General features: G+C 41.6%; 1 protein-coding gene across 1 annotated transcript in view; it reads left to right on the forward strand.

Moving 5' to 3' along the window:
* LOC111951182 (copine-8) overlaps nucleotides 1–25,404 on the forward strand; it is a 122,931-nt gene that overhangs the window by 59,257 nt on the left and 38,270 nt on the right. The window contains exons 7-8 of the mRNA XM_023969252.2: nucleotides 22,130–22,193; nucleotides 24,397–24,500. Coding sequence (XP_023825020.1) covers nucleotides 22,130–22,193; nucleotides 24,397–24,500 — 168 coding nt within the window. The remainder of the gene's footprint in view (nucleotides 1–22,129; nucleotides 22,194–24,396; nucleotides 24,501–25,404) is intronic.

Consider the following 25,404-nt stretch of genomic DNA (forward strand, 5'->3'; position numbering starts at 1 on the left):
TCTGAAAAATGCATTGAAAAACAAAAACATCAGAAACATCGAATTTTTCACACAGGGTGCCTTTCCTTCGCTGAGCGGGCCATTCTGGGAACTTTTTGGAACACTTTAGTACATATCCACTTCTCCTGGCACCATTACACCACTGAGTAGGGCCGATGGAAAGACAGCAGTCACACACAGCATTATTTTAAAGGTTAAGCAGTCTATAAACGCAGACATAATAAGCTAACCATTACGCATTTCCCAACCGAAATGTACAACTATTACTTCCCATTGCAAAAAAACATTTTACGTTTAGCACACAAAGTAACTGGTGACCTAAATTTTAAAGTGGAACTGACAGCGTTTTAACTACTTTGCAGATATGAAACAGACAATCATAATATCAGTAAAATAAATATGAGAGTGCATCTCCATTCGAGATGTTTCAGTTGCACTGTTTCAGTTTCAATGACTCAATATTTTGGACAAACACTGACGAATGTAACTAAGGCTGGGAATGTCAGTCATAACGTGGCTAATAGGCTAGTGCATCTATTTATGTAGCAAGCTAAAACCAGCTAGCTGCTAGGAGGTTGCCATGTCATGCCATTGGAGGAGTGGGAGAGTGATTGACTTTTTACCCTCCTGTTGTTTTTCAGTTGCTATACACAGCTAGAGATGCATGTGTCATTTGGTTATATAGCAAGAACTTGAACAACTGTTATCCAGTTAGCATGACTCTTGCGTTTGCAAATTCACTATGGCTATCTACTCCGATTTCAGGACACTCTCGTCTGAGTGTGCCAGAGTGCAGAACAGCTGATGAATTTACAAACACACAACACCCGATGAATATGACCGGTGGTAGTAAACAGGCAAAAAAAGTAATAGTTAGTCAAGAACGCTCACGTTAACATGTAAACAGCCTAACCAGCTCTGCTATGGCGAGTAAAATGGTCAGAGTGAGGTGTTCTCTCATTTGTGTCTGGAAGTAGCTAACTAGAAAGCTAGCCAACTTTAGCCAGTTAGCTTGGGTGCTTGGTTGGGACAAACATGCATTGGCAGGCAAGCTAATGGCAAATGGCTTGTTTGTATTTTTATTTTTTATTATTATTTTTTTATTTTTATTATTTTACCGTTATTTTACCAGGTAAGTTGACTGAGAACACGTTCTCATTTGCAGCAACGACCTGGGGAATAGTTACAGGGGAGAGGAGGGGGATGAATGAGCCAATTGTATAAAGGCCTACTGTAGCTCTGATTGGCTATAGCGCACCAGTCTGTGTAGACTCCGGTCCTGGACAAGACATATGTTTTTATTCTTTTTTATTTACTGCAGTTTCTATTAATTCTCCAAACGCATGGTCGTTTTCCCACACCATATTGCTATAACATTTTAACAAACGTCATAATTCCTAAACATTCTAAGAATTTATGAAAACGTGAAAATGACCATATCTAAGTGCTCGCTTGTCAGAAAATGTTTTAAAAGTGTCATGTTCTTCCTGGGGGTGTAAATTTAAATATTTTAATAAGATTTCATGTTGCTAAATGCAACAATGTTTCACACAAAGTTAATTTCAAATAAATGGCTAACAGCAATTGCGGTTGAATAAAAACACAGTTCCACTCACCAGATGATGATCATTTGAAACTTAACTTCTTGTTAAAAGTTATTATTGAAGAGGGAGAAGCTAACAAATTAGCAACAACATCTTCTTTGATAACACCTTCTGCTGCCGCTGCAAACTAGCCACAACAAAAGCTAGCTAGCTAGGCTGTGGGAAAACTACTAATTGCAATTGCGTAGTGACCTGTTGGCCTTCAATGCAGAAGTTTCCATACGTTTTTGTAAAAACGGTCCTACCCACTAACTCAAAATGTGATTGGTTGATTCCACTGTCACTCCCAAATACAGTTGAATGGCAGATGCTTTTATCCAGCTTGTGATGGTCTAGCCAATAGCTGACTTAGCTAGCTAGATTTATCTCCCCAGAAACCAGCCAAGAAAAATCCTGATTGGATCTTTTTTTCTCTTCAGTGTTAACCCTTTCCTTTCCAACAAAAGCTGAAGAGATTAAATCAGAACATCATTGAAAATAATAATATTAGAATTATATTATTAGAATTCCTATTTTATAAATCCTTAGCCCTTGTGTTTGGGTTAGTAATACTTTGTAGAGTGGCTCTATTTTCCCTCAGCATGGATTTTTTTCACTACTCTGAATGTCTTAAGAATCCACATGTTGTCTTGAAATATGAACACAGAAATACTGGACATTTTGAACTCTTATTTACATTTACATTTAAGTCATTTAGCAGACGCTCTTATCCAGAGCGACTTACAAATTGGTGCATTCACCTTATGATATCCAGTGGAACAACCACTTTACAATAGTGCATCTAACTCTTTTAAGGGGGGGTTAGAAGGATTACTTTATCCTATCCTAGGTATTCCTTAAAGAGGTGGGGTTTCAGGTGTCTCCGGAAGGTGGTGATTGACTCCGCTGACCTGGCGTCGTGAGGGAGTTTGTTTTCATCCCCCACAAAATTGGGTGCCAGAGCAGCGAACAGTTTTGACTGGGCTGAGCGGGAACTGTACTTCCTCAGAGGTAGGGAGGCGAGCAGGCCAGAGGTGGATGAACGCAGTGCCCTTGTTTGGGTGTAGGGCCTGATCAGAGCCTGAAGGTACGGAGGTGCCGTTCCCCTCACAGCTCCGTAGGCAAGCACCATGGTCTTGTAGCGGATGCGAGCTTCAACTGGAAGCCAGTGGAGAGAGCGGAGGAGCGGGGTGACGTGAGAGAACTTGGGAAAGTTGAACACCAGACGGGCTGCGGCGTTCTGGATGAGTTGTAGGGGTTTAATGGCACAGGCAGGGAGCCCAGCCAACAGCGAGTTGCAGTAATCCAGACGGGAGATGACAAGTGCCTGGATTAGGACCTGCGCCGCTTCCTGCGTGAGGCAGGGTCGTACTCTGCGAATGTTGTAGAGCATGAACCTACAGGAACGGGTCACCGCCTTGATGTTAGTTGAGAACGACAGGGTGTTGTCCAGGATCACGCCAAGGTTCTTAGCACTCTGGGGAGGAGGACACAATGGAGTTGTCAACCGTGATGGCGAGATCATGGAACGAGCAGTCCTTCCCGGGAGGAAGAGCAGCTCCGTCTTGCCGAGGTTCAGCTTGAGGTGGTGATCCGTCATCCACACTGATATGTCTGCCAGACATGCAGAGTGCGATTCACCACCTGGTTATCAGAGGGGGGAAAGGAGAAGATTAATTGTGTGTCGTCTGCATAGCAATGATAGGAGAGACCATGTGAGGATATGACAGAGCCAAGTGACTTGGTGTATAGCGAGAATAGGAGAGGGCCTAGAACAGAGCCTGGGGGACAACAGTGGTGAGAGCACGTGGGTGCGGAGACAGATTCTCGCCACGCCACCTGGTAGGAGCGACCTGTCAGGTAGGACGCAATCCAAGCGTGGCCGCGCCGGAGATGCCCAGCTCGGAGAGGGTGGGAGAGGAGGATCTGATGGTTCACAGTATCAAAGGCAGCCGATAGGTCTAGAAGGATGAGAGCAGAGGAGAGAGAGTTAGCTTTAGCAGTGCGGAGCGCCTCCGTGACACAGAGAAGAGCAGTCTCAGTTTGAATGACTAGTCTTGAAACCTGACTGATTTGGATCAAGAAGGTCATTCTGAGAGAGATAGCAGGAGAGCTGGCCAAGGACGGCACGTTCAAGAGTTTTGGAGAGAAAAGAAAGAAGGGATACTGGTCTGTAGTTGTTGACATCGGAGGGATCGAGTGTAGGTTTTTTCAGAAGGGGTGCAACTCTCGCTCTCTTGAAGACGGAAGGGACGTAGCCAGCGGTCAAGGATGAGTTGATGAGCGAGGTGAGGTAAGGGGAAGGTCTCCGGAAATGGTCTGGAGAAGAGAGGAGGGGATAGGGTCAAGCGGGCTGGTTGTTGGGCGGCCGGCCGTACAAGACGCGAGATTTCATCTGGAGAGAGATATGATATCTTATGGTGGTGATTTGTGATTTGACAAAATTACAATCATGGTCTTGAATTGGACTGGCATTTTTCTGGTCAGACCCTTTGTCCCCCTCCGGTCTTGGTCTTGACTGGTACTCGATTTGCTCCAGTCTTGTCTTGAATCGGTCTCGCTTTAGGTGGTCTCAAACACAACACTGGTCATGACCCTCCCAATATTTGAAATATGTCAATTTGACACCCCCTCTTGCCTTGGTGACTGTAGCAACACCCATAGTTTAGAATACTACCAGTTTTCTTTGAACTCACAAAATTGAGCCAATATAATTGTTACCAGTTGTCACTCGAGATGCTCACATTGTCACAGAAACCACTATTTGAAAAATATCAAATTATATTAGTCAATGCGCGCGAATACAACGAATGCAACCTTACAGTGAAATGCTTACTTACGAGCCCCTAACCGACAGTGCAGTTTCAAAAAATACGGATAAGAAAAAGAGAAAAAGTACAAGTAATTAAAGAGGAGCAGTAAAAAATAACAGTATATACAGAGGCGTGCCAGTATAGAGTCAATGTGTGTGTGGGGGGGGGGGGGGCAGGCAATGTGAATAGTCTGGGTAGCCATTTGACTAGATGTTCAGGAGTCTTATGGCTTGGGGATAGAAGCCGTCCACCCCGCAAGTTACACGCCTGGCACACACACACGTGCACAGTCACTTCATACTGTATATTATGCATTTCTTTAGTCTCGCTTTCAAAACTTTGCATGCACTTTCTAAGAATCTACCCTGTTGCTTCAAGCTCCAATCAGCTGCCTGAAAGCAATTTCTTGGCATCTCTTCAAATGTATATGTCTTTATAATAGGATTTGCCAGTTGAAGAGCGCTGTGATGAGCTGGAATTATAAACAAAGGCCAATCTGGCAACCCCCTGTGGGTGCTCCACACTCTTCACAGCACGACCTGCTCACATCAGAGTGCTACTCTTGGCCTCATTTCAAACCACACACACACACACGCATGCACTAGCATGCACGCTCACATGCACAAGTATGCACACACATACAAATGCACGCTCACATGCGCAGGTATGAACACACACACACATGCATGCCTGTAAGCTGTTTATATATTTAAACAAATATTGGTTTTCACATACGTGTTATCAGTAATACAATAATAATACTATAATGAATTATTACAACATAGCATTAATTTAATTTTACAGGTGGGGGAGGAGAGGGTGCACATAAGCTGGCACACACACACACACACTCCCCTGCCACCTCCTAGAAAGCAGTCACCATGGTGATAGTCATTCCAGTAAACTTGTACTGTGTTGTATTGGCCCTTTCTGATACCTTTCCAAAGTGCAAAACGATGTTAGTACTCCCTCTCAGTCCGCTTTTCTCTCTCCTCATACTCAAGTCATTACTGACAAGGGATAATGCCTAAAACCTTTTTAATTCAGCACTATTCTTTTAGGGTGTTGCTCTAGGCCACCAAGTGCGAACAGTCAGTATCTAGATCATGTGTATAAAAAGCTTGATAGTGTATGTGATGTAAACAGAGAGGTCTACTTTCTTGGGGACCTGAATATTGACTGGTTTTCATCAAGCTGACTGCTAAAGAGGAAGCTTCTAACTGTAACCAGTGCCTGTAATCCGGTTCAGGTTATTAATCAACCTACCAGGGTGTTAACAAACACCACAGGAACAAGATCATCCACATGTATTGATCACATTTTTAATACTTTAAAACGTTGTTCTAAAGCTGTATCTGTGCCCATTGGATGCAGTGATCACTGATACACCATTGGTTATATCCAGGAAAGCCAAGGTTCCAAAAGCTGGGCCTAAAGTAGTGTATAGGAGATCATACAAAATATTTTATGTGGATGATGTTAAAGATATTTGTTGGTCTTGTTGGTGATTAATAAGCAGCATCCAGACGCTGCACTGAATTTATGAAATTGCTTCTTCCAATTATTGATAATCATGCACCTGTTAAACTGTCAGAACTGTTAAGGCTCCATGGATTTATGAGGAATGGAAAAACTGTATGGTTGAAAGAGATGGGGAAAAAGGGGTGGCTAATAAGTCTGGCTGCACATCTGAATGGTTGACTTATGCAAATTGAGAAATTATGTTACTAAACTCAACAACAATAAGAATAAACTATATTATGACGCTAATATCAATGATATAAAGAAAGATGTGGGAAAAAAACTTTGGAGTGCGTTAACCTCTCTTGGGCACGTGAGACGGTAGCGTCCCACCTCTTCAACAGCCAGTGAAACTGCTGGGCGCCAAATTCAAATACAGAATTACTCATTATAAAAATTCAGAAAACAAACATATTTTACATAGGTTTAAAGATTAACTTCTTGTGAATCCAACCACGGTGTCAGATTTAAAAAATGCTTTACAGCGAAAGCATACCTTACGATTATTTGAGAACATAGCCCACTAGACAAATCATTACAAACAGTAGCCAGCCAAGTAGAACAGTTACACATGTCAGAAATAGAGATAAAATTAATCCCTTACCTTTGATGATCTTCATATGGTTGCACTCAGCAGACATTCATTTACTCAATAAATGTTCCTTTTGTTCGATAAAGTCTCTTTGTACCCAAAAACCTCTGTTTTGTTCGCGTTTTCTTCAGTAATCCATAGGCTCAAACGCAGTCAAAACAGCAAGACAAAAAAATCCAAATTGTATCCTTAAAGTTAATAGAAACATGTCAAACGATGTTTATATTCAAACCTCAGGTTGTTTTTAGCCTAAATAATCGATAATATTTCAACCGGACAATAACGTCGTCAATTTAAATGGTAAACAAGAAACGCACGCACTCGGTCTCGCGCATGAAAAAGCTCTGTGACACTTTAGGGTCCACTCATTCAGACTGCTCTTACTTCTTCATTTTTCAGAAATCAAGCCTGAAACAATTTCTAAAGACTGTTGACATCTAGTGGAAGGCATAGAAACTGCAATTTGAGTCCTAAGTCAATGGATACTGTAATGGCACTGAATAGAAAACTACAAAACCAAAAATAAAACGACTTCCTGAATGGATTCTTCTCAGGTTTTTGCCTGACAAATCAGTTCTGTTATACTCACAGACACTATTTTAACAGTTTTGGAAACTCTAGAGTGTTTTCTATCCAAATCTACCAGTTATATGCATATCATATCTTCTGGGCCTGAGAAGCAGGCAGTTTAATTTGGGCATGCATTTCATCCAAAATTCCGAATGCTGCCCCCTACCCTAGTGAAGTTAAATTAAATGATGTGGAGAAAGACAAATTCACCTTGTTTCTTTCATCGAATCCGATGGCTTATTCATTACAAAACCATTTGATGTTGCCAATTATTTGAATGATTACATCAGTGGCCAAGTGGGCAAACTTAGGCAAGAAATGCCAACTATGAACAGTGAGCCATCGTATTCATAAAGAAAAAAAACTAATAATGAAGGAATAACATTGTAATTTCACATTTTGTAAAGTGTGAGAGAGGTGGATTTTTTGGGCATTGACAACTTAGATGTAAAGAAAGTGAGGATGGAAACTGACTCTATAGCCACTCCTATCTGTCATATCTTTAATCTGAGCCTAGAGGTGTTTGTCCTCAGGCCTGGAGGGAAGCCAAAGTCAAGAATGGTAAAGCGGCCAAGAATAGTAAAGCATCCTTTGCTGGTTCTTACAGTCGACCTATAAGCTTGCTGCCAGCTCTCAGCAAACTGTTGGAAAAAATACAATGCTATTTCTCTGTAAACAAATTATTTATTGACCATAACCTGTTGTTGAAAAACCGTATGTGTTATGGTTTTTTAACCTCTGCCATATCGTGGAATCAGAGCTATCTATCTGATAGAACACAGAGGGTTTTCTTTAATGGAAGCTTGGTGGACGGCAGGGCAGCTTCCTTGGCCCTCTACTCTTTTCTGTTTTTACCAATAACCTGCCACTGACATTAAACAAAGCCTATATGTCCGTGTATGCTGATGATTCAACCCTATACATGTCAGCAACCCCAGTTAGTGAAATCACTGCAACCCTAAACAAAGAGTTTTAGAATGGGCGGTCAGTAGGGCTGACCCCAATTAGTCTACTGGTTGATTGTTTGGTCCATAGGCTGTTGGTAGACCGAGATTTCTTTAGTCGAGCAGTCGCAATTATTTATATTTGGTTATGGTGCACAAGACACTTCTCTGAGTCTCGCCTGTCTCAGTGGACAAATCCATTGCCGATATCATGGGGATGGCACAGTCCATCACTCTAAGACGTAATACTGAAATTCTATATGGTTATTTTATGTAAAAATTATTGTGCAACACTAATAAATATAATATTATTTAAAGACAAATGCGCTTTCTCCTGCGTTGGATACAGTCGCTGTCCGCGGTTCTGAAACATAATCTTCAGTGCACCATAGAATTGGTGCCTTTCCTTATGTTGCTATGTGCATAATAGCAAAGTTAACCAGCATATTGGGATTGAGAACAATGTTGTGGAGGCAGCAGCAGACGAGACAAGGAAACAGCCCTTGCCTTAGCCTAATTGTCTAAGAAAATTGAGGATAGAGTAAACTCAAATTTAATTAGGTCTATAATCAATAGCCAAACTGTTAAATGGGCCTGGCTTCATAAATCATCCATATTTACTGTATGTACAGAAATAAGACAGATCCTGCTTCTGTTGCCTGTTTGAGTCTTTGTTTAAAGCCTACTGATAGCCTACTGATTCAGTGAGCACCAAGCCTCATGGATTGGCAAAATGTTGGATAAAGCAATTTCACAGATTCAGCTGTTTTTAATCTTTGCTATGCTATAATAAAGGCTTGATAATACATTTTTGGGGGAACAGACTGGTATTACTTATTTATTCAATGTCACCCAGCATACCAGACATTCATGCTTTTAAATGCAATCAAGCATTTTTTTTTTTATTAAATAACAAAGGGAGCTTTGAATAATTAGCCTAAACAATAAATAAACCCAATTCAAAAATGCATGCACCTGTTTTTAGTCTTGTGTAATAAATGCTTTATCTTTTTATTTGTATTTATTAGAACAGACTCTCTGCTACACTTATTTATTTAGTGTTTACACAACAACAAATTATCAGAAAAAATGATATTGTAATCTAACAGCAACTGTTTGGCACACATACTACTCATGCAACGCTTGCTCATATATCCTCCTTTTTGTTGATCTCCAGAAGGTTTCAGAACTAAGTCAAATGTCTTCCGCAGATTTGACTTCCCCTTTCCCTCCTGAGCAACCATTAAACATTTGCCCGTTTCAATTTCTTTTGCATGTCCTCCGCATCCATTTTGCTGTTGAGATTACTGTGTTCAGAGTTTGTTATAACCAGTTTATTGATGTGATTATGATATGCTCTAGGTCAGGCCCAGTTGGTCACATGCATGTGATGCTTACATGTTTCATGTAAAGAGAGCAAGGGTTGAGGGTAGGGTTGCACATTTTGGGGAATATTCAGAGGTGGAAACTTTCCGTGGGAATAAACGGGAATATATGGGAATGGACGGAAATATATGCAAATTAATATTAATACCATTTAAATGTATATGTTTTTTGCGTTGGATATATTTACCTTATCATAAGTAGACATAATTGCAAATGATTAAATCCTTCCAAAATAATTTAGTTACGAATTGAACTTTACTTAAATTAGTTGACTCTTCACATGGGACAATTTCACTGAACAACAAAAGGGAATATTGAATGATCCCCAATGATCCATCGCATCTCCCAAAAACATTTTCAACATACATCTGTAAAATGATAGTCTAGAAACTAAGGCTTTGGTTGTCTTCCTCTCAGGCTTCCATGTCTTCTCCCTGGACCTCCTCAATGTCCACCTCTTGAACATCAGCCAAGAACTTTGCCCTCATCCAGGCCAAGGTGGCGAGACACAGTAGTGATGATGCCATAGGCCTTGTTGATCTCTGCACCAGACAGGATGCTCTTGCCATACTTGGGGTCCAACATGTACGCTGCGGCGTGTATGGGCTTCAGGCAGAAGTCGTCACGCCTTTTGATGTATTTCAGAACTGCAGTTTCCTCTGCTTGGAGCAACAGTGAAGTGGGCAGGGCAGTACAGATTTCTGAACATCAGACAGGATGGCATTGTCTCCCTCAATCCATGCAATGGCTACTGCTTTAGGTTTCAGGCTGCTGACCACTCTCTCCCAAAATACATCATCCAGGAAGATCCTCTTGATATCGGCAGGCTGTGATATGGCCATTTCTTGGAGAGATTCCTTCCACTTCAGGAGACTGTCAAACATTATGACAACACCACCCCAATGGGTGTTGCTGGGCAGCTTCAATGTGGTACTCTTATTCTTCTCACTTTGCTTGGTGAGGTAGATTGCTGCTATAACTTGATGACCCTTCACATATATATTAACCATTTCCTTGTCTCTCTTGTAGAGTGCATCCATTGTTTTCAGTGCCATGATGTCCTTGAGGAGCAGATTCAATGCATGAGCAGCACAGCCAATGGGTGTGTTGTAAGGGTAGGGCACCTCCACTTTAGACCAAGCAGCCTTCATGTTCGCAGCATTGTCTGTCACCAGTGCAAATGCCTTCTGTGGTCCAAGGTCATTGATGACTGCCTTCAGCTCATCTGCAATGTCGAGACCAATGTGTCTGTTGTCCCTTGTGTCTGTGCTCTTGTAGAATACTGGTTGAGGGGTGGAGATGTAGTTAATTATTCCTTTCCCACGAACATTCGACCACCCATCAGAGAGGATTGCAATACAGTCTGCTTTCTCTATGATTTGCTTGACCCTCACTTGAACTCTGTTGAACTCTGCATCCAGCAAATGAGTAGAGAAAGCATGTCTGGCTGGAGGGGTGTATGCTGGGCAAAGAACATTCAGAAATCTCTTCCAATACACATTGCCTGTGAGCATCAGAGTTGAACTAGTTGCATACACAGCTCGAGCAAGACATTCATCAGCATTTCTCTGACTACGTTCCTCCATTGAGTCAAAAAACTTCTGATTCCAGGAGGACCATGAGCTGTTGTTATCGATAAGGTGTCTGATTAATCATTTTCACCTTGAATAGAAGTAGAGGGACTTTTGTCAGAGGTTGCTTGTTATGAGCGCTGAGGGAACTTTATGCACTTGGCCAGATGATTCTGCATCTTTGTTGCATTCTTCACATATGATTTGGCAGAGTATTTGCAAATGTACACAGCTTTTCCTTCTACATTAGCTGTAGTGAAATGTCTCCACACATCAGATAGTGCCGTGGCATTTTCCTGTAAAGATTGCACAGATAAATAGTTTGTAGCAGTAGCAATAGCAGTTCGATTAAACAACTCCTTTTTAAGATAAATGTTTTAAAATGAAACATGTATGGAAACAGGGGAATTAACACTCCTAAGTTAGCAGGCTCAAGCAAGCTAAAACCCACATGGTAGCAGAAACGAACTAGCAGAAATTGTTAACAAGTTAGAAATGATTTAAACACACTTTGCTGTAGGCTACTATTTACCAGTTAACAAAAAAATTATGTATGTCTTATAAAATATATTCATCCCACCCGGTATTGTAATCAAAACTTACCAGAAAGCATGTCATCCTTGGCTCAGACAGTGTAGTAGTGTGGGGTTAATAGCATCTCATTAGTGTGCAAGATTTTGAGAATCAGCTGTACATGTGATGGAAGAGTGCACTGCACATGTGATGGAAGAATGCACTGTGCATGCAGAGGGTTTCAATTCCATTGAATTGGGGATAGTTTAACCAAAATATCCCACAATACCTATAATTGCCTTATGTGTATCCCACAAAAAAAGGTTCACTGTTATAAGCTAGCTGTTTTGACGAATTTAAGCAAAATTTCCAATATTCCAAGGCTTATTTCCCCATGGAAAATTCCGGAGATTTACCGGAAAGTCTCCGTACCTTTGCAACCCTAGTTGAGGTAATAGGGAATGTTTTTAATAAACAAATAAGTGATTTCGGTAACAGAACTTTTCAGTCAGAAACTAGTAAGAAACTAAATGGCTGACATAATGTTACAGCTTCAGTACGGACAGCACAATAAATACTTGCTGTGCTATGGTGCCTTTTCGCTGAAGTAGGGAGGAGAGCGAGACATCGTGAGCCAGTCACACAGGCACTCGCTGTCATTTAAAAAAAAAAACACATTGTGATCATCAGGCTCTTTCTTGAGTCATTTGTGTGTCTTCATTATTTAATCGAACAGTGTGCTTAATCAAAGCATCAGACAAGCTCAGTGCATATGCAGTAGATTTTATTCAAACACATATGGTGTCTGTCTATGGAAAAATAAATTCAAACATTTCGACCAATCAATTGGTCGAAAGAACAGGACGACCCTTGGTCAACCAATATTTTTTGTTGTTGTCGGGGACAGCCCTATTGGCCAGTAATAAACTGATTCTGAGCATCTCTAAAACTATGAATATTGTATTTGGTACAGATCATTCCCTAAGTTCTAGATCTCAGCTGAATCTGGTAGTGAATGGTGTGGCTTTTGGGTAAGTTGAGCAGACTGAATTACTTGGTGTTACATTAGATTGTAAACATATTGTTTCAATGGTTGTAAAGATTGGGAGAGGTATGTTTGTGATAAAGAGATGCTATGCTTTTTTTTATTGTCCAGTCATATGGTCAAGTGCTGCAAAGAAAGACCTAGTTAAGCTGCAGCTGGCCTAGAAAAGATTGTCACTTTTTTGCTTTTGCTTTTCTTGGCTAAGAGTTGAGGGAAGACTGACTGCATCACTTCTTGTTTTTATTAGAAACAATGTGTTGGAAATTCCAAATTGTTTGTATAGTCAACTTACACTCAGCACTGACACACACACACACTTCTGATTCAGTCATAATGGATGGTTGATTGATAGGTCATTTTCATCATTCTGAATAGAATATGCTGAATGCATGCATTAGATGATACAGCACAAAGCTATTTAGGGACATGTACAGATATTGAATGTTTACTTTGATGTAATGCTACTAATCACTGATAGATTGGTAGACCTGTTTCTGAGCTAATGTATTCCAGTTTCTAAGCTAATGTATGCCATTGCCTATATTCATGCCGCCAGCATGTTATATTCAGCTACAGTAATTGATTGTTCACTTGGTTCTCATGCTGAGGTGAGTAGAGGGTGAACAGAGAGAGAGAGAGAGAGACCCAGCAAGAGAGCTGGAGGGGGGGAGAGGGAAAGAGAGAGCAAGACAGAGAGAGAATGATACAGAGGGAGAGAGAGCGAGATTGGGAGAGAGAGAGATGCTCTAGTGCCTTTCTGTCGTCAGACATACACCTGCACCTGACCGTAACGGGGACCTTTATTTCCCCTATTGAATGTTAATTACCTCTAATTACACAGTTCAATCAGCACTCCAATGGGCGTATGTGTGGTGGTGGTGGGGGGGGGTCGACTCAGCAGTGACTCAGTTTATTTTAAGACAATGGCTGTCAGCAGATTGAGGAGTGTGTTGACATCTATAGCGTCCCATGCCAACTGTAGTGTGTCCTATTATTTGATTGAATAGGTGTGTGTGCTATCTCATGAATGATTCAAAGTGAGCAGCAAGGCAGTAAAGGCCCCAACATACAGCTGAATGAGTAAAGGGGAAAAGAGGGAAACACAACTGTGATGTCATGATTTTGTCTACGTCTGCTCTGCACTTCAGAGGTGAGGCTGACGGTCCTCATCCTATGATGTCACAAGGAGCCTAGTTCTCCCAGTTCAATAAAGGTTTGAAATGAAGAAGGGATAAATGGGTAAACACAGTAAGACTTGGATAAGTACACACCCTGATCTGAGTAAACTCGGGCAACTCAATAATCTACTACTCGAACAGTATATTGAAGGTAATTAAAGAATAAATGTGGATACTTAAGCTATTTTTACTAAATTATCCCTCACTTAACAAACCGCCTCCCCCCCTTTTCATATTTTTTGTTAAATTGAAAACAGCTCGAGTTAAGTAAATTCCGCTGTTGCAATTTGCATTCCATTTCCATAATATTATCAATAACGTTTTCCTGGGCCACCGTAATGACTTTCAGATTTGTCATGGTGTCTTTCATTTTTATGGCCTCTTGAATATTCATTAAGCCACAAAGGGCAGGACAGAAAGTCTTTATCTGAACATGAATCCCTTTCCTCTGGAAAGGTGATATTCATTTAATACAGGACAAGAGGTTGTAGGAGACTAGAGAACAGTTATACGACTTTAATATAGACTGCTGTTGTGAGAAGGAGAGAGAGAGAGTGCAGCAATACCCTTTTCAAACTGCTGAGCCAAGCCAAGCTGTACTCTGCTGGCCTGGTTACTAATCTACCTACGTTGCTGGAACGGTGCTTGTAAAGATGTTTGAGGTTGTAGTAGTAGTGAGGACAGAAAATAATATTGGTCTGAGTATTTGAGTTGAGCATCCCGAGCTCCACCTGGGGGCGAAGGAGGCTTAGCCCCCTCAGTTTAAATGTGTGCCCCCAACCTTTTAATTTGATGTACTTATATAAAAATAGCAAAAAAGTACAAGTGACAGGTTAGTGCAAAATGGACAGAGCGTGCGTAGGGGGGCTATGGAAAACCACTGGGGCAGTTAGGTATGACTAGGGCTGTCGCGTGGACCGTATTACCGCCACACTGGCGGTAACGAGTCATGAAGGCAGTCAAATTCCACATGACCATTTAGTCACGGTAATTAGGCTTCTTCTAGCTCTGATGCTGTCATTAGTAGCCTACCGAACTTGCTAACTGCCTGGTACTCAGCGCTCTATTGTCCCTTTAATCACTCTGACATCAATGCAAATGTAATCAAAAATCTAATCAAACACTTCACGAGAGCCCATGAGCTCATGTTGCGCAATATTTCAGTAGGCTATGCAATTGCACGAGAAAACAGAGTGATGGCCTCTACTAAAAAGATGAGGATCCCATCAGCTTTCTACAGGCTAGGCCTACTATATTTATTTCTGAACTTTCCTAATATTAAGCACATTGCTTATATTTACAACAGGAGTGTAGCCTATCTGGCTGGCATGAAAATATACCACGGGAAAAGTGTTCTCCATTCGCTATTTAAGTGCATAGATGACATGTATTTTTTCCCGCTGCCCCTGTTTTGATACAGGTGCTTGATAATGGTCCACTCTACATCAAAACAAATTTCACACATACAGTACCAGTCAAGTTTGGACACACCTACTCATTCAAGGGTTTTTCTTTATTTTCACTATTTTCTACATTGTAGAATAATAGTGAAGACATCAAAACTATGAAATAACAAATATGGAATCATGTACTAACCAAAAAAATATATATTTTATATTTGAGATTCTTCAAAGTAGTCACCCTTTGCCTTGATGACAGCTTTGCACATTGTTGGCATTCTCTCAACCAGTTTCATGAGGTAGTCACCTGGAATGCATTTCAATTAACATGTGTGTTTTGTTCAAGTTAATTTGTTGAGTGTATTTCCTTCTTAATGCATTGAGACTATCAGTTGTGTTGTGACAAGGTAGTGGTGTTATACAGAAGATAGCCCTATTTGGTAAAATACCAAGTCCATATTATGGTAAGAGCAGCTCAAATAAGCAAAGAGAAACGACAGTCCATCATTACTTTAAGACATGAAGGTCAGTAAATCGGGAACATTTCAAGAACTTTGAAAGTTTCTTCAAGTGTAGTCGCAAAAACCATCAAGCACTATGATCAAAGTGGCTCTCATGAGGACCGCCACAGGAAAGAAGGATCCAGAGTTACCTCTGCTGCACAGGGTAAATTCATTAGAGTTACCAGCCTCAGAAATTGCAGCCCAAATAAATGCTTCAAAGAGTTCAAGTAACAGACACATCTCAACATCAACTGTTCAGAGGAGACTGCATGAATCAGGCCTTCATGGTCGAATTGCTGCAAAGAAACACTACTAAAGGACACCAATAAGAAGAAGAGACTTGCTTGGGCCAAGAAACACGAGTAATGGACATTAGACCAGTGGAAATCTGTCCTTTGGTCTGATGAGTCCAAATTTGAGAATTTTGGTTCCAACCGCCGTGTCTTTGTGAGACGCAGAGTAAGTGAACGGATGATCTCCGCATGTGTGGTTCCCACCGTGTAGAATGAAGGAGGAGGTGTGATGGTGTGGGGGTGCTTTGCTGGTGACACTGTCTGTGATTTATTTAGAATTCAAGGCACACTTAACCAGTATGGCTACCACAGTATTCTGCAGCGATATGCCATCCCATCTGGTTTGCGCTTAGTGGGACTATCATTTATTTTTCAACAGGATATTGACCCAAAACACACCTCCAGGGTGGGTAAGGGCTATTTGACCAAGAAGGAGAGTGATGGAGTGCTTCATCAGATGACCTGGCCTCCACAATCACCCGACCTCAACCCAATTGGTTGGGGATGAATTGGACTGCAGAGTGAAGGAAAAGCAGCCAACAACTGCTAAGCATATGTGGGAACTCCTTCAAGATTGTTGGAAAAGCATTCCTCATGAAGTTGGTTGAGAGAATGCCAAGCATGTGCAAAGATGTCATCAAGACAAAGGGTGGCTACTTTGAAGAATCTCAAATATAAAACATATTTTGATTTGTTTAACACTTTTTTGATTACTACATGATTACATATGTGTTATTTCATAGGTTTTATGTCTTCATTATTATTCTACTATGTAAAAATAAAGAAAAACCCTTGAATGAGTAGGTGTGTCCAAACCTTTGACTGGTACTGTACATTTGCAAATATTACCGTCATCTTTGAAACACCAGCGCTGTGTAAATACATCTAAAACTCTTTTGCACCTCTACCTGTCTGCCTCCTGCTGAATCTTTGTCCTTACTTCTGCTAGAAGGCCCCTATTTTTACGCGGCGGAGGTAAGCTACAGATTTTGTGCCAACCTGTTACTTCAATAGCACTCAATAATCTGGAAATCTGAGTCTCTGCATTTGATCTTCATGTTTATTGTGGTATAGCGTGATATAAGCAGAATTCAATATAAATCCCCTCGCCGATTTCAACTGCCCCCTTAGTCACTTTATCCTGGCGCCCGGTCTGTTCTTCAGAGAATTAGACCCTAATTGTGTTGAGCTGAATCAAGGAAAGTAGCTAAACTATGGTAATATGACAGCATCTTTGTAATATTGAATAGGGCTAACTGGCTCAGTTAAAAAGGTCAGCCTTTCCAAGACCTCACCTGCGTATCTCTACTGGGTGGGAAAAAGAGAAGATTACACACTGTACATAGATTCCCCTGGCTCAGGGTGTGTTGTCTGATAGTTATTTCCTCAAGGCCTCTTGTCTCTCCAGGGGGGAAGGAGGAAGATAATTGCAGGCGCATTGTGCGCTAATAACCCCCCCCCCCCCCCCCAGTAACGCCACAGGTTGCTAAGATTGAATTATAATTACCCACCTCTCTCTCTCTCTCTCTCTCTCTCTCTCTCTCTCTCTCTCAACGCTGATTGCAAATCCATGTGTCTTGATTAGAAGTGCTGCTTCTGAATACACGCAGACCAAGAAATAATAGAGGTTAAAGAGAAAGCAAGATAAAGGAGAAAGAGCGAGAGAATGGGAGGTGAAAGAGAGCAGAAGAGGGAGGGTAGAGAGATGAGAAAATAAGATAGATGTGTATGGGTGAAAGTGACCGAGAGAGCATTTACTTCTTAAGGCATTTATGATGATTCATTTTCACATTTTCCATTAATGTTATTGACCTCCAGACTGTCCTGTCATCTGTGGTGTAATAAATACATGTTTTAGTCTTCCTCACAGAAGAACGACTTGGGTCGTTCCATGAACTGAGTGCCTTTTGTGACCTTTGTGACCTGTGTGAAGCTAGCCACAATAAGTATTAGCCACAATAGCGGAATTTGCGGTTCACCTTCAAAATAGAGGTCTCCATTTAAAACTGATGCAACGGATACAAATAGTGGAATAATGACATATTTTAGGACTACAAAACCCTGAACATGGTTGGAATGTTATTTAAATTCAACAAAAGACAGTTAGTTACACACACAAAAAGAAGAACATCTGTTGAAATCGCACTGTTGATGTAATACACTTGTTGACAAGTATATTGACAAATATTAGCTCTGTTTCTCTTATTGTGGGACTTTAACTATGGGAAATCCCCTCACTATCCAGCCTTTTGAGCATATTGACATTCATATTGCAATGTACAGCTTTAGCTATGGGCCTTGGGCAATGTTCCCTCTAAGTTGCAAGCAGGCGCGCAGCTCCCCCAGGACTGCCACAGAAGAAATATCAGCACGCGCAGAGAAGCACGAGATTGAACTTTTCCCCATTAGTGAACACTATCAACATTTCCCTTTATTGTGAAAATTGTGAACGAATCAACTCAATATTAGTCACTTTCACTGCAACATACCGAAACAAAACTAACTATGCAAGAGATTTTGTTGTAGGCAGAGCTGCAGTAGGCCTATATGCAAATAGACCATTGACATATATGGATCTGTGCCATATGGATCTGTGTTATGGGATGCATTTTCTCCATAGTTTATGGTAGTCCACTCTGGTAGGCCTACATTGATTAAATAGCCACAGTATTCTACTTGACCACTGTTTAAATTAACTTAAAGCGGGTACAGCCTCAGTAAACGCGTGCCGGAAGTTTCATAGAATTTTCACAACTAAAGTTTGCTCTTAGCAGACCTGAAATTTGCTCAGTGATGGAAAAAAAAACATTGGTCTTGGGTCCATGAAATGGTGTATCAACCTACTCGGTGACACCCACAGAACACAACTGTGAAGAGTTTACACAAATACTAGAGTTGTTGCTCTTATTGTGGGACTTTACCTGTTAACTCTTTAACTATTGAATATTAAAAGAATGTCATATTAAATAAAGTGTCCTTTAATATAGACCACATGGAGAATTCAATAAATCAGCATTTTGACATGTCTCAGTTGTGTTCTGTGGGTATCACTGAGTAGGCTGATGACCCAAGATCCATAGGTAAGGCTGTATATTGCAATATGAATGTCAATACGCACAGTAGGTTGACTGACAGTCACATTAGCTCACCAAAGTCCTGCAATAAGAGTCTACGATACTGACAACTCTTCACAGTTGCGTTCTTTGGGTGTCACTGAGTAGGGTGGTACTCCATTTCATGGACCCAAGATCCAAAAGTAAGGATGTACATTGCAATATGAATGTCAATATGAACAATAGGCTGGATAGTGAGGTGATTTCTTACAATTAAAGTCCCACATTAAGCTACGACACTAATATTTGTGTACACTCTTCATAGTTGAGTAGGCTGATACCCCATTTCATGAAACCTGTCCTCTGTGGACTGCATTCTTGCTTGACCTGCACTAGACCTTTGCCCCCCGCCCTTCATCCCCCCATTATTAAATATAATTGGCCCTATCCCTGCCACCCACAAAGGCCTGTTGGTAGTGTAGGCCTTGCCAACCAACCCAGGAGGAGCTCTATGTGTGTGAGTCCTCCGATGGCCCTGGTCTTGTTTACTTGTTTGATTTATAGTCTGACAGACCCACTGAATTGGGTGTGATGGGATGGGACGGAGCTTTGTTTAGCCTACTGTGCACAAAGACAGCAGTGTGTGTTGGCACCAAGGCAAGAAAGACGGGGAGACCGAAAAGAATAAAGGGATTTTTTCTGTTTTTTTTCATTCAACCACTCCTATTGTAATAAGCATAGGCAGTAAAGCTGACGTTCAGTGTCGTTCATGAGGATCGTAATATGGCAGCAGATCTGAATTGCGCTGATCTGGTTAGTCTGGTTAGGCAGCTTATGTGTGTCCCAAATGCCACCCTATTCCCTAAATTGTGCACTACTTTTGACCAGACCCATATGGGCCCTGGTGAAAAGTAGTGTACCCTAAATGGAATAGGCTACCATTTGGGATGCAGATTTGGTCTGAAATGGCTCTATTCTATTTAGAGTGAGTGGCTGTGCCTGAGGGTTACAGTGCACCCCTGTTCTGCTGCATTCAGCGGCACACACACTTTTAGAGCTAGCTGCTTTGAGGGACTACACATATGCATACAAAAGTGTGCACACACACACACACACACACTGGGAAAGAGAGACAGAGCAAGAGAGAGTGACTGACTGGAATTTGTAAGTGACAATCAAAATCCATAGGTGTCTATTACTGGATGAGAGGACTTGTGGAACCCTGTCTGAATCCTATTTGTGTGTGTAATCCTGTTATTAACTCGTCTACTGCAGGATTTCCTTACGTGGCTTTTCACTATATGCTTGTGGAATCAACTGCTACGGTTTTAAATTCTCGTTTGTTTTGGCATTCTAAGATTAGAACTAAACATTCACAATCAAGCTTCTCTGTAACAGTGGCTGGGCCTGTATTCATAAAGCGTATCAGAGTAGTCCTAGGGGTGCTGATCTAGGATCAGTGTGAAAATACTCACAAGTGTGAAGTTCAGTTTTTCATCTCACAATTACTCTTTATACAGAGAAACAACAAAATGGGATGTTCTGAGTCCATGTCAATGAAACATTTATCAAAAGACCATTATTGGCGTCTCAAATAAATCGAACACATTTAGCTTTTTGTGTTGCGCACCTAGCTAGAGAGGAACATGTTTTGCAAGCGATGTTTCTGTAGCAGATTTTGCAATACAAATGCCCACCCGATTGATACAAAGCATGACATAATTCTGCCATGTAGGTCTACTTTTCAGTTAACATTTACATGGTTGAGAAGGTTTTGGGGAAAGCCTTTCTATTTCCCACAAGACCGTTATCATTAGCATCGCTACTGGCTACACAAAGACCGTTATCATTAGCATCGCTACTGGCTACACAAAGACCGTTATCATTAGCATCGCTACTGGCTACACAAAGACCGTTATCATGAGCATCGCTACTGGCTACACAAAGTGATAGGCCTAGTTGATTACATGTGGCATTGATTTTGCAAACACCGTTGATTTTGCAAACACTCATCTCCGAGCAGACCATGCGATTAATCAGGGGGGGCCGGATCCTAGATCAGCACTCCTAATCGGAGACTCTTTGTGAATACAGGCCCTGGTCTACTCCAATTGGAGTAATTTCCCCCATCATAAAAGACAGAGAGTTTAGGGATTAATCAACAGTCGATTTGCTACACTGGCAAAATGGAACATAGTCCTAAAGTGTCTTTTTTTATTTTCTTACATAATTACAATGAGGAGAATGGGTCGATTTCATGGTGGAGGGAAGGGAAGGGAACACTGGACACTACAAATGACCTAGGGGAATTGTCAGAGAGGGAGGGGAGAGAGAGAAGCCGTTTCATTTTCTTCTTTTGCAATTTTACTCCCATCCTTCAGAAGAGGTAGGCTATTGGTTTCTGGGTTAAAAATAGATAGATGTTCTTCCCAATGTAAGCACTGATACAAAAAAAAAAACATCCAGATCCATGTCCCTTTGATAGGTCTATCAGCTGTCTCCTTCAGTCTTGCTGTCTAAGTAAAGGGGACTTGTATTACTCTTAGGCTGGGGTCCTAGACCCCAATTTCAGGCTGCCTAAATGACTGCCTGAGTACATTTCTGCAAGGTGGGCCTGGCTAGTTCTATGACAGCGCTAGTCATCAGTATTTTGAAGATGACTATTTTCTCAGAAGTTAAGACAGCTAATATCACTGTGGTTTCTTACCATGCCTCATGGGTTCCATTTTAAAGCTTATTTTATTTTGTCCTCCATTTTAAAGCTTATGACTTGGACACCATTGCTTGGAGGGATGGTGGATGTGTTGTGAAAGAGACCTGTGTAAGTTGGGTGTGTTGGTGTAGTGTGTTGGATGGAATCCTGGATAAACGGTGTCTCGCGTTCTGCTGACCGCCGGGTCAGGAAAGGCGTAAGGGAAGGTGCACACACAAACACACACACCCTCTTTCTCCCCCCCTCTCTCTCTCTCAAAGCTCAACTTGTATTCTCTGGCTTTAGAGGTGTTTTGGGATACTCCCTCAAGTTTTCCATGGCATGATGGGTGAGGCTTGTTATGACAGAGAAACATGCACAGACATCACCGTTATGTGTTTCCGTTAGACCATACTGACCATATAGTCCATTAGTGTATCAATGAATGGCGTCTCTGTTTTGTCTTCAACAGGGGCATTCCTGGAAAGAAGTGTGGAAACATCATTGTTAAGGCAGAAGAGATGGGAAACTGCAGGGTGAGTAGGGATATCAGGGGATATGGATTTTTTGGGGGGTTCGTATCATTTGATTTACACAACATGCCTACCACTTTGAAGATGCTAAATATTTTTTATTGTGAAACAAACAAGAAATAAGACAAAAAAACTGAAAACTTGAGTGTGCATAACTATTCACCCTCCCTCCAAAGTCAGTACTTTGTAGAGCCACCTTTTGCAGCAATTACAGCTGCAAGTCTCTTGGGGTATGTCTCTATAAGCTTGGCACATCTAGCCACTGGGATTTTTGCCCATTCTTCAAGGCAAAACTGCTCTAGCTCCTTCAATTTGGATGGAGTCCTTTGGTGTACAGCAATCTTTAAGTCATACCACAGATTCTCAGTTGGTGTCACGCCCTGACCTTAGAGAGCTTTTTATGTCTCTATTTTGGGTTTGGTCAGGGTGTGATTTGGGTAGGCATTCTATGTTCTATTTTCTATGTTTTTGTATTTCTTTGTTTTGGCCGGGTATGGTTCTCAATCAGGGACAGCTGTCTATCGTTGTCTCTGATTGGGAACCATACTTAGGTAGCCCTTTTCCCTCCTTTCGGTGTGGGAAGTTGTCTTTGTTTGTGGCACTATAGCCCTTAAGCTTCATGGTCGTTTTTGTATTGTTTATTGTTTTGTCGGCGTCATTCTAATAAAAAGGAATATGTACGCTCACCATGCTGCGCTTTGGTCCACTTCTTTTGACGGCCGTGACAGTTGGATAGAGGTCTGGGTTTTGACTAGGCCATTCCAAGACATTTAAGTGTTTCCCCTTAAACCATTCGAATGTTGCTTGAGCAGTATGCTTAGGGTCATTGTCCTGCTGGAAGGTGAACCTCCGTCCCAGTCTCAAATCTCTGGAAGACTGAAACAGGTTTCTCCTCAAGAATTTCCCTGTATTTAGTGCAATCCATCATTCCTTCAATTCTGACCAGTTTCCCAGTCCCTGCCGATGAAAAACATCCCCACAGCATGATGCTGCCACCACCATGCTTCACTGTGGGGATGGTATTCTCGGGGTGATGAGAGGTGTTGGGTTTGTGCCAGAAATACTGTTTTCCTTGATGGCCAAAAAGCTCAATTTTAGTCTCATCTGTCCAGAGTACCTTCTTCCATATGTTTGGGGAGTCTCCCACATACCTTTTTGTTTGCTGATTTTTTTTCTTTAAGCAATGGCTTTTTTCTGGCTACTCTTCTGTAAAGCCCAGCTCTGTGGAGTGTACGGCTTAAAGTGGTCCTATGGACAGATACTCCAATCTCCGCTGTGGAGCTTTGCAGCTCCTTCAGGGTTATCTTTGGTCTCTTTATTGCCTCTCTGATTAATGCCCTCCTTGCCTGTTGAGGGATTTTTGGTGGGCGGCTCTCTCTTGGCAGGTTTGTTGCGGTGAAATATTCTTTCCATTTTTTAATAATGGATTTAATGGTGCTCCGTGGGATGTTCCAAAGTTTCGGATATTTTTTTATAACCCAACCCTGATCTGTACTTCTCCACAACTTTGTCCCTGACCTGTTTGGAGAGCTCCGTGCCGCTTGCTTGGTGGTGCCCCTTGCTTAGTGGTGTTGCAGACTCTGGGGCTTTTCAGAACAGGTGTATATATATACTGAGATCATGTGACAGATCATGTGACACTTAGATTGCACGCAGGTGGACTTTATTTAACTAATTATGTGACTTCTGAAGGTAATTGGTTGCACCAGATCTTGTATAGGGGCTTCATAGCAAAGGGGGTGAATACATATGCACGCACCAGTTTACCATATATTTTTTAACAAGTTACTTTTTCCATTTCACTTCACCAATTTAAACTATTTTGTGTGTGTCCATTACATTAAATCCAAATAAAAATCCATTTAAATTACAGGTTGTAATGCAACAAAATAGGAAAAACGCCAAGAGGGATGAATACTTTTGCAAGGCACTGTACATCATACCCACATAAGGACAACATCAATCAATAAACACTTTGCCATGGCATATACATTAAATTATATTGTTATGGATTTACTATCATAGGATATTACTCTCACCTTGATGCTGAGTAGAGTTGCTCTGAGCTGTGTCCTGTAATGTTACTGTTGACTGATCAGCATTAATGTCTGCATCTACTATCAGAAGTCTCTCACCAGTATCTGCTGTGAATACTGAGCTGTGCTGTCAGTTTCATCAGTCTCAATGTCTCTCTCTGTTACTGTAGGAGTCAGTGATGATGCAGTTCTGTGGGAATAAACTGGACAAGAAAGATTTCTTCGGCAAGTCAGACCCTTTCCTCGTCTTCTACCGCAGCAATGAAGACGGCACGTGAGTATACTTTACCTACCCCTTCTTCAGATCCTCTCCTCCATTCAGTTCCATCCATCAGTCCCGCAATCTGAGGGAAATTAGATTCCATTGAATTCCTTTAGGTAAACAACATTGCCTCTCTTTGTTGGTTTGTGTGTGTGTGTATTCTCTCTCTCTCATCAACACAGGTCAGATAAGCAGGTCTACTCGATCAATCAATAAAAATGTATTTGTAATGCCCTTCTTACATCAGCTGATGTCAGAAAGTGCTGTACAGAAACCCAGCCTAAAACCCCAAACAGCAAGCAATGCAGGTGTAGAAGCATGGTGGCTAGGAAAAACTCCCTAGAAAGGCCAGAACATAGGAAGAAACCTAGAGAAGAACCAGGCTATGAGGGGTGGCCAGTCATCTTCTGGCTGTGCCGGGTGGAAATTATAAGAGAACATGGCCAAGATGTTCAAATGTTTATAGATGACCAGCAGGGTCAATAATAATCACAGTGGTTGTCGAGGGTGCAACAGGTCAGCACCGATCATTCAGAGTATCTCTACCGCTCCTGCTATCTCTAGAGAGTTGAAAACAGCAGATCTGGGACAGGTAGCACGTCCGGTGAACAGGTCAGGGTTCCATAGCCGCAGGCAGAACAGTTGAAACTGTAGCAGCAGCACGGGCAGGTGGACTGGGGACAGCAAGGAGTCATCAGGCCAGGTAGTCCTGAGGCATGGTCCTAGGGCTCAGGTCCTCCGAGAGAGAGAAAGAGAGAGAGAATTAGAGAGAGCATAATTAAATTCACACAGGACACCGGATATCACAGGAGAAATACTCCAGATATAACAGACTGACCCTAGCCACCCCGACACGTAAAGTACTGCAGCATAAATACTGGAGGCTGAGGCTTTATCCTCTGAGGCGAGGCTTTAT

This window comes from Salvelinus sp. IW2-2015, linkage group LG3 (genome assembly GCF_002910315.2).
Source record: "Salvelinus sp. IW2-2015 linkage group LG3, ASM291031v2, whole genome shotgun sequence".
NCBI lineage: Eukaryota > Metazoa > Chordata > Actinopteri > Salmoniformes > Salmonidae > Salvelinus > Salvelinus sp. IW2-2015.